This window comes from Diceros bicornis, chromosome 23 (genome assembly GCF_020826845.1).
Source record: "Diceros bicornis minor isolate mBicDic1 chromosome 23, mDicBic1.mat.cur, whole genome shotgun sequence".
Classification (NCBI taxonomy): domain Eukaryota; kingdom Metazoa; phylum Chordata; class Mammalia; order Perissodactyla; family Rhinocerotidae; genus Diceros; species Diceros bicornis.
The window spans coordinates 6731831-6744278 of record NC_080762.1 but is presented as its reverse complement, the minus strand read 5'-3'; the positions used below and the strand labels follow the sequence as shown (position 1 = coordinate 6744278).

The 12448-nt window shown below is 38.0% G+C and overlaps 1 protein-coding gene across 4 annotated transcripts in view; it reads left to right on the top strand.

Moving 5' to 3' along the window:
• AKAP7 (A-kinase anchoring protein 7) overlaps positions 1-12448 on the top strand; it is a 146607-nt gene that overhangs the window by 91833 nt on the left and 42326 nt on the right. Inside the window, exon 8 of one of the 4 annotated variants that reach the window (XM_058566270.1) lies at positions 1480-1554. The exons of the other annotated variants lie outside the window; for them this stretch is intronic. Within the exon in view, the coding sequence (XP_058422253.1) occupies positions 1480-1484 (5 nt within the window). The 3' untranslated portion in view covers positions 1485-1554. Of the gene's footprint in view, positions 1-1479; positions 1555-12448 lie in introns of those variants that run through there. 4 annotated transcript variants of the gene reach the window in all.

Genomic DNA, 12448 nt, shown 5'->3' with positions numbered 1-12448 from the left:
AATGGTAAAATTCAAGCTTTCAGGCAAAAAATAAGAATTTTGGAAAACTCTAATCTATGACCATGAGTTTGATAGTTTCCTAAAACTTGAAGACTTTTCCCACTTTTTGTTATGGATAATTTTCCATACATAAAATACATAAAATTTTCCATACATAAAAGTAGAGAGCACAGAGTAGAATAATGAACTCCATTTTCCCAGTTTGTTTTTCATCATCACACTACCTGTTTTTACTTTACTGAAGTATAACTTATATGCAGATCCTGCACGTATGTAAGTCGTGAATTTTTAACATATGTATACACTGTGAAACCATTATCACCATCAAGATATGAACATCTCCATCACCTCCAGAAGTGTACTTGTGCCCCTGGGCAATCCATACTTAGAGACTTTCCTAATGAGATGGGCTGATATTAATGAATATTTTTTTGATGTTGCATAATGAAATGTGTCAAAATATGGAAGATCTGGAAAACTTAGTGAATCAATATTTTTTAAATGACCAATATATGTTGTAATAAAGATATGCATGGATGAAAGATCCATTAAAAGTTCGAGATAGACCAAAAGATTTGACTATAAAGAGTTTGAAAATTTCATTGATAAGTTTTAAGATTCCACATTGCAACTAAACTTTAAGACTATAACTTGTTGAGTTTTTATATAGGATCAAAGAAGAATATCCACAATTATCTGAAAAGGCTGTTATTCTCCTCCCTTTTCCAACTATATATCCATGTGAGGTTGGATTTTTCTTATACTTCAAGTGAAACAACATATTGCAACAGATTGAATGCAGAATCAGATATGAAGATAAAGCTATCTTTGCTTAAGCCAGACATTAAAGAAAATTGCAAAAATGTAAAATGTCATTCTTCTCACTATAAAATTTTCTAATTTAAAAAGGTAGTTGTTTTACATAAACATTATTTATGATAATGTAATATGATAATGTTTCATTTATTATTTATTATAAGGGGTTTATTGTTGATATTTGAAATGAATTAATTGATAAACATAAACAAAGGCTCTTGGAGGTGGGGAGATTGTCAGTAATTTTTAAGAGTATAAATCCTAAGCACTGAGGCCTAAATTCTTAAGACCTGCTGCTTGAGTTCAAGGAAACCATGAAAACATTTACTCCTCAGACAACTCTCCAAACTTAATTTTGATCAATATTTCCAGCCGTTTCTTCCAACTAATTAATTTTGATGGCTACTCAGCTATCTCTATATAAAATATAAGCCAGTGATTCTTCTCTCTTTAATTTTTTTCTCCCTCCCTCTTTAATTTCCATTTAGGCATTTTGTGGTATGTGGTCATACTATCTGTCTTGTAGGTATGTGACTCTAGCATATCTATACGAAATGACTCATTTAAAAATCATTATTATGTGACACTGATATTCTATAATATAGGAATGTCTGTTTTGTGGTGGGCAGGACCAAAAAATTTGTCTTGTTTTCTTTCGCGCAGGCTGACAGGGAGATGATTAAGAAAATTTCACCTCTACTTAGACCGATTAAGATGACTCTATTTCAAGCATGTTAGAAGAGGGAAAAGCAAAAAGACAGTGTATCATCTGAGAAAACTGTACATTTTTTTCAGTTGAAAACTTTCACAGTTGAAAATTTTCTCTGTTTAAAATGATCAAGTAGTTTAATCAGAGCTGAGTACAGGGTATTTAATTATGTATTTTATGACACAGAAATTGAGTGACCATATGATTTATCATTCAGATGGTCCACTGGTAAGTGTACTATGCTGGGATGAAAGGAGATAACCAGGAACATCCTGGTTTAACTGGGACTTATATCTTCCTACCTAGAAGGCATAATGTTCTTAGAAAGGTAGAACCTTCGACATGTTCAAATACTGTATTTCAAATGCCAATCTTGTTCCCTTTTGTAATCTAATTGTCCTCTTTTCAATGTTTCTTTGATGAAACATGTCTTCTAAAAAGAAAGTGTTTGCCATTTCATTGTAATATGCCCCTAATAAAAATGAAAAGCAACTGATAATTGGAAATCTTAGCTTATTTCTTTACATCTGCTTGAGTTGGAGGAAGCTTCAGGGTAGGTAACTGAGAGAATTAATCTTAGTGATGGCTAACTATATTTTAACTGGTGTATCAGCTATTAATCTGGATGCTAACACCAAGTGACAGCTGTGGCTCAGGCTAATTTGAAATCCAACCATGTTTTGGCCTGGTTTCAAACCTTATGATCTATATGATGCCCGAGGCTCCCTACATGTTACAGGGCGGTGCCATGAGGTAGATTTCACTATCTGACAAATTAAGCATCGCTGCTAGAATGATGCAGTAATAATTGATGTTATTTCATGATTTATTTGTAGAACCTTCAGTTTTAAGTGTATTTTAGAAAACATGAAAGTAAATATTGAATTCCAAATAAAAAGAAAAACTACGTGAATGAAATGATTGGCGTGCAAGGTCTGCAGTCAAACAGAGCCATTAGGGTATAGGAAATTAGTGTTAGGAGACCCTTCCAGTTGCCAAAAGTTATGGTGAACTAGCCCATCATATTGCCTGATTGCCTCTGAATACATTTTCCCACCACACTAAAAATGCTTATTAGTGTTTTAAAAGTGCTTAGCACAGTGCCTGACATATAGTGTTATAAAAATGTTAGTTATTAATATATAACAATACTTATAATAGCAATACTCATTGTATTAGAATACTTATTGCAACAGTATTCTTACTTTCCTAACATCGGAACACCCATTTCATGTTATTATGGATTTGCATTATTTGTAATTCTTTTCCTAAATTGGCACGTGATTAACGTTGGTGCATTTAAAAAATAAAAATGTGGGGGCTGGCCCAGTGGCGTAGTGGTTAAGTTCATGTGCTCTGCTTCGGTGGCCTGGGGTTTGCAGGTTCGGATCCTGGGCATGGACCTACACACCACTTATCAAGCCATGCTGTGGCAAGCGTCCCACATATAAAGTAGAGGAAGATGGGCACAGTTGTTAGCCCAGGGCCAATGTTCCTCAGCAGAAAGAGGAGGATTGGCATCAGATGTTAGCTCAGGGTTAATCTTCCTCAGCAAAAAATAAATAAATAAAAATCAAAATAAAAATGTATATATCTATATCAGGTGCTTTAATTTATGCATTTATGTAGTATTTTATATTGCATATGCATATTTGTATATAATTTATGTGTATAAATTCAATAGTGAAGATAAAAACTTCACTATTTTTTTTTTGGCTATGGGAAAAACATAAAGTTGGCAAATCTATTCTATTTAATGTAGTGTCATTTAAAAAATTGACTTGATAATGTGGAGAAAGCACAAGAGACAAACATGGGAAACTCCTTAAATTCTTCAGCATTCCGCTGAAGCCTGGAGGAATTGGAGAGGATGCAGAATAGTGGAGAGAGAGGGAGGGCTCCAGAGAGAAGAGCATAGTGACCCAGAAGTTCCTAGAGTCAGTCATACCCGTTCTAATGGTCACTGGCACTTCCCAGCTGGCGACCTTGTGCACAAAACTTAACGACTCCAAACCTGTCTCTAAGATGGGGCTAATAATGGTGGTGACCTCATCAGGATGTTGTAGGACTGACCAAGATAAGCACGAAAAGCACTTAGCATCATGCCTGACACGTGCTCGGTGCTCACTCACCAGTGCCCACTGTTACTGCTGTGTTATTACAAAGCGTATGTAGAATTCTTTTTTTTTTTTTGTGAGGAAGATCAGCCCTGAGCTAACATCCATGTCAATCCTCCTCTTTTTTGCTGAGGAAGACCAGCCCTGAGCTAACATCTATTGCCAATCCTCCTCCCTTTTTTTTCCCTTTTTCTCCCCAATGTCCCAGTAGATAGTTGTATGTCATAGTTGCACATCCTTCTAGTTGCTGTATGTGGGATGCCACCTCAGCATGGCTGGACCAGTGGTGTGCCGGTGCGCGCCCAGGATCCGAACCTGGGCTGCCAGTAGCGGAGTGCGCGCACCCAACCACTAAGCCACAGGGCCGGTCCCTAGAATTCTTAAGCCCAGGACAGAGAAGGCTAGAAGAGTGACTTAAGGAAGGGTTAGTATAGTAAAAGAAGTCAATTTCTTCTTAATCTGTACTGGGAATACACTATTCTAGGAATTAGGAAATACTTTGGACACTAAAAGATGGTAAACACTGGAACAAGGTGTTAAGGGACTTGTAAAATGTTACTTTTTTTTTTTTTTGGTGAGGAAGATTGGCCTCGAATTAACATCTGTTGCCAATTCTCCTCTTTTTGCTTGAGGAAGATTGTCCCTGAGCTAACATCCATGCCCATCTTCCTCTGTTTTGCATGTGGGACGCCTGCCACAGCATGGCTTGATGAGTGATGTGTAGGTCTGCACCTGGGATACGAACCTGTGAACTCTGGGCCGCCGAAGTGGAGCGTGCGAACCTAACCACTAGGTCACCAGGCCGGCCCCTGTCTTTACTTTTAAGGTGGAAAAGAGAGTACCACTTATGAGGTCATCTAACCTGCAGGTCTGAGTGACCTCATGAAGTTTCTTCCTTCATTATAATTCACAAATTCTCTATTTTATGTTAAATTGTTGTATTTTAGTTTTTGCCAAAGTTAGACTTGGATTATAATTGCATCTGATTAACTGGAAGAGAAGTGATAAAATCCTCATTATCTAGCTCAATCTGAAAATCCAATTCCACTGTACTCTTCTTTTGTTATATATTTCCTCTTAAAATAGGAATTGGAGGGGGGAGTGTGATGGTGGTGAGTCAGGGCTCTCGGTTGTGGCCCACTGGCAGAGTGAACTGGGGAGGCATCGATGCTGCCTGAGCTGTCGGGTCGCTCCTAGCTCCCTGGGGGCATTTGAGCTGCCAGCTATGCACATAAAGACTCCTCCTTCGCTTGCAACTTCTGCAGTCTCTTTATGGCTGCTGTAATTTATTTGTGCAATTTATTGAGCAGATATTTATTGAACCTACCAAGTGCCAAGCATTATGCTGTATATTAAAGATCAAGATCAAAAATGGGCCAACAGGCACCACACTCTCCAAGAGTTTATTTTCTGGTGGGAAGTCACGCCAACAGTTTCAATTTAAGGCTGTAATGACTGTAATGAAGTTAATGGGAACCAATGGGTACTTCTGATTCGGCCTGGGATGGTCAGGAAAGGCTGCACAGAAGAGGTAATAAGGTTTGAGCTGAAAAATGAGAATGTCGGGAGACAGACAAGTGAAAGGGAGGTGTTTTCCAGGCTGAGTAGTGACCCAGAGGAGTGTAAGTGGTTCACTCTGCACGTGAATTACTTATCCTTTAGATTTGATCTGAATTCAGATCTTATTTTGTAGGGAATGGGAGCCATGAAAAATTTTGGAGCTTGAAATGACACCATCAGATTTGTACTTTAGAAGGCCACTCCACCAGTCGTGTAAAAGCATGACGGTTGAAAGAGAACGGAAGCCTGAATCAGCAAGATGAGTAAGGAGTCTCTGGTGCTAGTCTGGGCAGGTTCTGGTAATGGCTTGCACTTGGCATTTGCAGTGGAGACAGAGGAGGAGGGGTGCGTTGCAGATCTAAGTAGGCAGGAGAGTCAGTATTTTCAGGGTGGATTGTGAAAGACAAGGGAGAAGTCTAGGATGGCTCCCAGATTTGGGTTTTAGACAGCTAGGTAGACTGTAATGCCCTACACCGAAGTAGAAGATAAAAGAGAAAACAGATTTTGATGACAAGAAGATGATGAGTTCGATTTTGGACGTTTTGAAGCACCTGTGGCCCAATCAAGTGACATGTCCAGGAGGGAAGTCTGGGACACAGATGATATATCTGAGAGAGAGAAAGTGGGGTTCAGTGGCATCAGGTTAGTAGTTAAAGCTGTGGGTATGAATGAAGTAGCCAAGGGGTACCTGGGAAACCTGGGACTTCAGATTAGTTTTGCACTTAGTTAGCTGATAGATAACCATTGTAGAGGAAGGAAGGAGACCTTAGACAAAGGGGCTCAGAGGGAGAGAAAAGGTTGTGGAAGTTGTTTAAGCAAATATGACAAATCTGTGTATTGTTTCTTGATCTGTGGGATCTGGACAGCAATGGCATAAAAATGCCCTGGACAATTCAAGTTTGCTTCTTTTACAGAGAAACTTGTTCTGGTAAAAACAGAGGGATAATGAGGGTTAAAAAAACACCGAGTATACTTATTTCCCTTTATGAAGTTTAAATTCTCTGTCGTTTTTCATTAACCAATAAAGATCCTTTGATATTTTATCTGACTTGAGTATGTTTTATATACGATACCTAAAGCACTGGGTGTAGCTGACCGAGAGAACAATATTGTGTCAATTCATGAACTGTGGTTCTATTTGCTCTTCTATTGACTAGGGTATTTAGGTGAATATTTTGTCTTGCTTCTGACTCTGAGTAAAGGAAACTTCATTTGATCATCACAGGTTTGTTATTTCATACCAGGGAACCATAGCTGCCAAATATATTATCATCGCTAACAGCTCTGATCAAAGCAAAAGCTTGTACTTAAGAAGTCGGTCATAGCATAATAAGATTTAGGGAAAGGCGGTTCACAGTTTTGCTGCTTGTTCTCCAGCTATGCATTTAGCAAGAATTTAGTTTATAAGTGTGACATACATTTATCCATATATGGTAGTTTTTTTTAACTAGCATGATATTCTTTTTCAATGATTTACTTTTTGGGGCTTTTTTCTTTTTTTGCTGAACAAAATAATTTATAGACACTTGCAATCACTTTCCTAATTTTAGTTGACTAAACAGTGGATATCACATTTTTATTAAAAATTAAATATAACACTCTAGCAGACTGTAATGGCTAGGTGATGACAAGCACATGTGCCGAGTAGGGAAGACTAGGAAAGTAAATCTTTTTTTTTTTTCCAATTATTTTATTGAGGTTGTATTGGTTTATAACCTTGTGTAATTTCAGGTGTCCATTATTATTTATCAGTTTCTGTATAGATTGCATCATGCTCACCACTAATAGTCTAGTTTTTATCCATCACCATATATATATGCCCCTTTACCCCTTTTGCCCTCCCCCCACCCCCTTCCCCTCTGGTAACCACTAATCTGTTCTCTATCCATGAATTTGTTTATCTTGCACATATGAGTGAAATCATACGGTGTTTGTCTTTGTCTGTCTGGCTTAATTCACTTAACATAATACCCTCAAGGTCCATCCCTGTTATTACAAACAGGACGATTTTGTCTTTTTTTAATGCCTGAGTAGTATTCCATTGTATATAAATACCACATCTTCTTTATCCATTCATTGGTTGTTGGACATTTGGATTGCTTCCACGTCTTGGCTATTGTGAATAATGCTGCTATGAACACAGGGATGCGTAAATCTCTTTGTGTTGTTAATTTCATGTTCTTTGGGTAAATAGCCAGTAGTGGGATAGCTGGATCATATCATATTTCTTTCTTTTTTTTTTTTAAAGATATATTTATTTATTTATTTTTTCCCCCAAAGCCCCAGTAGATAGTTGTATGTCATAGTTGCACGTCCTTCTAGTTGCTGTATGTGGGATGCGGCCTCAGCATGGCCGGAGAAGTGGTACGTTGGTGCGCGCCCGGGATCCGAACCTGGGCCGCCAGCAGCGGAGCGCGCGCACTCAACTGCTAAGCCACGGGGCCGGCCCCTATGGTATTTCTATTTTTAATTTTTTGAGAAATCTCCACACTGTTTTCCATAGTGGCTGCGCCAGTTTGCATTGCTACCAGCAGTGTATGAGGATTCCCTTTTCTCCATATCCTCTCCAACATTTGTTGGTTTTTGTTTTGTTAATTATAGCCATTCTGACGGGTTTAAGGTGATATCTCATTGTAGTTTTGATTTGCATTTCCCTAATAATTAGCGATGTTGAACATCTTTTCATGTGCCGCTTGGCCATCTGTATATCTTCTTTGGAAAAATGGCTGTTCATACCCTCTGCCCATTTTTTAATCAGGCTGTTCATTTTTTTGTTGTTGAGTTGTATGAGTTCTTTATATATTTTGGAGATTAACCCAGGAAGGTGAATCTTGATGATCTTAAGCCACCAAATTAACCAACCCTAGAGCGACTGTACCTTAGATTATAGGAGACAATGACACTTCTTTATTTTTTAACCATTTGAATGAGGAATGTTTTTTACTTGCCACTGAATGCATCCTAATAGATATATATTTCAGATGTGAATTAAGAAATGTATCCACAGAAAGTAGACTCAGTGTTTTGGTTTTACGGGTGTTTAAATATAGTTCTGATAGTTACCAAAACTTGTTAGAGGTATCCATAAACAGAATGACTACTGACATGGTGTATCAGATGTATGTCAGTCTGGGCCATGGTGGATCATGACGGATCCTGAGACCTGCCAAAACCAATCTTAGTTTAACTGCATTTCATCTGGTATAAGTGAATTTTCTTTTCATTTTCTTGGGGATCCACTTTCATTCTTCCTTATCCCTATAAGTATTATTCGAGGAAAAAAACTTTAATAATAATGTGATGAGTTTTGTTTTTTTTTTTTTTTTGTGAAGAAGATCAGCCCTGAGGTAACATCCGTGCTAATCCTCCTCTTTTTGCTGAGAAAGACTGGCTCTGCGCTAACATCTATTGCCAATCGTCCTCCTCTTTTTTTTTTCCCCCCAAAGCCCCAGTAGATAGTTGTATGTCATAGTTGCACATCCTTCTAGTTGCTGTATGTGGGACGTGGCCTCAGCATGGCCGGAGAAGAGGTGCGTCGGTGCGCGCCCGGGATCTGAACCCGGGCCGCCAGTAGCGGAGCGCATGCACTTAACCGCCAAGCCATGGGGCCGGCCCTGTGATGAGTTATTAAAGCACTTTTTATTTGAAGTCTTCAAATCCTTTACATAGCAGGAAATGTGACTGACCATTGTCTTTTTTTAATTTTAATTTTTTTTACAGTAACACTGGTTTATAACATATAAATTACAAGTATACGTCATTATATTTTGACTTCTGTATAGACTACATCTTTGGCGTTCACCACCAAAAGTCTAGTTGCCGTCTGTCACCATACATATGTGCCCCTTACCCCTTTCTCCCTCCTCTCACTCCCTTCTCTGGTAACCACCAATCTGTTCTCCATTTCTATGTGTTTGCTTGTTTGTTTGTCTTCCACATATGAGTGAAATCATGTGGTATTTGTCTTTCTCTGTCTGACTTATTTCACTTAGCATAATACCCTCAAGGTCCATCCATGTTTTTGCAAATGGCACAGTTTTGTCTTTTTTATGGCTGAGTAGTATTTCATTTTCTATAAATATACACCACATCTTCTTTATCCATTCATCCATTGGGGGGCACTTAGGTTGCTTCCAAGTCTTGGCTATTGTGAATAATGCTGACATAGGGGTTGCATATATCTTTTCAAATTCCTTGGATAAATACCCAGAAGTGGAATAGCTGGATCATGTGGTATTTCTATTTTTAATTTTTTAAGAAATCTCCATACTGTTTTCCATAGTGGCTGCACCAGTTTGCATTCCCATCAGCAGTGTGTGAGGGTTCCCTTTTCTCCACACCCTCTCTAATACTTGTTATTTCTTGTCTTTTTAATAATAGCCATTCTGATGGGTGTGAGGTGATATCTTATTGTAGTTTTGATTTGCATTTCCCTAATAATTAGTGATGTCAAACATCTTTTCATGTTCCTGTTGGCCATCTGTATATCTTCTTTGGAAAGATCTCTGTTCATATCCTCTACCCATTTTTCAACCAGATTGTTTGTTTTCTTGTTGTTGAGTTATATGAGTTCTTTGTATATTTTGGAAATTAACCCCTTATTGGATATGTGATTTGCAAATATTTTCTCCCAGTTAGTGGGTTGTCTTTTCGTTTTGTTGATGGTTTCCTTTGCTGTGCAGAAGCTTTTTAGTTTGATGTAGTCCGATTTGTTTATTTTTTCTTTTGTTCCCCTTGCCTGGGTAGGCATGGTATTCAAAAACACACTGCTAAAACCAATGTCAAAGAGTGTACCACCTATGTTTTCTTCTAGGAGTTTTATGGTTTCAGGTCTTACATTCAGGTCTTTAATCCATTTTGAGTTAATTTTTGTGTATGGTGTAAGATAATGGTCTGCTTTCATTCCTTTGCATGTGGCTGTCCAGTTTTCCCAACACCATTCATTGAAGGGACTTTTTTTCTCCATTGTATGTTCTTGGCTCCCTTGTCAACAATTAGCTGTTCATAGATGTGTAGTTTTATTTCTGGACTCTTGATTCTGGTCCATTGATCTGTGTGTCTGTTTTTGTGCCAGAACCATGCTGTTTTAATTACTGTAGCTTTGTAGTATATTTTGAAATCAGGGAGTGTGATACCTCCAGCTTTGTTCTTTTTTCTCAGGATTCCTTTGGCTATTCAGGGTCTTTTGCTGTTCCATATAAATTTTAGGATTCTTTGTTCTATTTTCCTGGAAAATGTTGTTGGAACTTTGATGGGGATTGCATCGAATCTGTAGATTGCTTTAGGAAGTATAGACATTTTAACTATGTTGATTCTTATAATCCATGAGCACAGAATATCTTTTCATTTCTCTGTGTCTTTTCAGTTTCTTTCAACAGTGTTTTATAGTTTTCAGTGTACAAGTCTTTTACCTCCTTGGTTAGATTTATTCCTAATATTTTTCTTTTTGTTGTGATTGTAAATGGGATTGTATTCTTGAGTTCTCTTTCTGCTATTTTGTTGTTAGTGACTAACTTTTGTCTTGCCCAAGGTCAGAGGGTGGACCACTTTCAGAGCTAAATATAGATTGAGGCCATTCCACATACAGAATAATTAGGACCTGTGAAAAACCCCCAGTAAATTAGAAACTGTAGAACCAAATTTTGTGTTGTTTACATTGTTAAGCTGCAAATAAAATGTATTCATTGGGTCCTATTGGCTTTTCTGAAATACATTTTTCTTCCTGTGAAAGATGTTGCTTTCTCTCTGAAAGGCTCAGGCCACTAAAGGATTAAAGGCACTTGAATAAGCAAGCAGCCATGTCACATAATACAAGTGCTCGCCTGCAGATTAAGTGTATTCTTTGCTTTTCCTTTTTTTTTTTTTTAAATAGGTTTTAACTTCCATGCATTTTAACTTGTCCATGAGTAAGTAACTCATGTCAGTTTTTGTGACTTCGTTGTTAATGCCTGAAAAGAAGGACGGGCTGTAAAGAGCAGGACTGAACGGTATCTTTCTAGAACTGACGACTGTTACTGGCCTTTGTTCCTCTGTTACTCATTGCCTTAATAAAACTGTTGAGTGGGATTTACCACCTCGAGGGTGCTGAGCTCCCTCCTGTTCCCTCGGGGCCTCCCACTCTCCTGGGCCCCGGCTTCCTCTTTCACCTCCCCTGGCTGCGTTCCTCCACTCGAGAGTTGACTTCACCCCAAGAGCGGATGTGATTCTCCTAGTAGCACATGCTAAGTGTTTAACAAATAGTGCCTGGAATCGAATTGAATTGATACAATGGTATAATATAAATTGGAGGTGTCCAAATATACGATGTAACTTGTCAGCCCATTTTCCAGGCTCCTACCTCAAGAGCTCTACTGCTATCTGTTCTCTGAACAGGGAAATAAATTCTCCTCCCTAATTTGTTTCTCACCAGTTAAGGAAAAGGTTTCAACTACATACATTGTTTAAGATTGGTCCAATACATAGGAAAGAACTGACTGAATAATACGCACGGAGGAGGCATTGAAAATTGGCAGTAGCAGGAATGCATCCGTAGAGATTTAGGAAAGCCTATTCTGGATTGGTAAAGAAGGACTTCTTTTATAACTCTAGTTATCTGCTCGTTTCTTCCCCTTTCCTAAATGCACATACGCTGTATATAGTGCATTATGTTTTTCTCCTTGTGTTTTATAGGAAAAAACACATTCTCTTTCCAATTGCATACTGAAATTGTATAGCATATTGCAATTGCAAACACAAATACCCGTAACTTTCAGTTTCAGAGAAAAACACCTAAAGTACTGGAAAGAGAAGTAAAGTTTTCATTGAAAATATGGACTAAAGTAGGAATAATGGTAAAAAAAAAAAAAAAAAAAAAAAAGATTCTTGGCTCCCAAATTTCTCAGTTACACCAAGATTTTTTCCCTGGTAATTAAAAAGATGACTTTAACAGTGAGATTTACAGATAATCCTTAAAGTTTTTCGATTATGGTTTTTTCAACCTCTTTCCCTTATAAACAGGCACTCATAAGAACAGCTTTGGAATATCAGTATTGAATCATGTAGTTTCAGAACTTTGCCCTTTGGTTACAGAACGGCTGCAGAGATGCAGGGGCGACTAAGCAATGAGGAGCATCTACTGGGTCTGGGATATATGGAAGATATGTGCTTATTGTGATTGATTATTGAGAATTGAGATCGGATTTTGCAAGAACACGGAGAAACAAAATAACAGTATTGGATATGTCCATCCAACCTTCTTCAGGCCCAG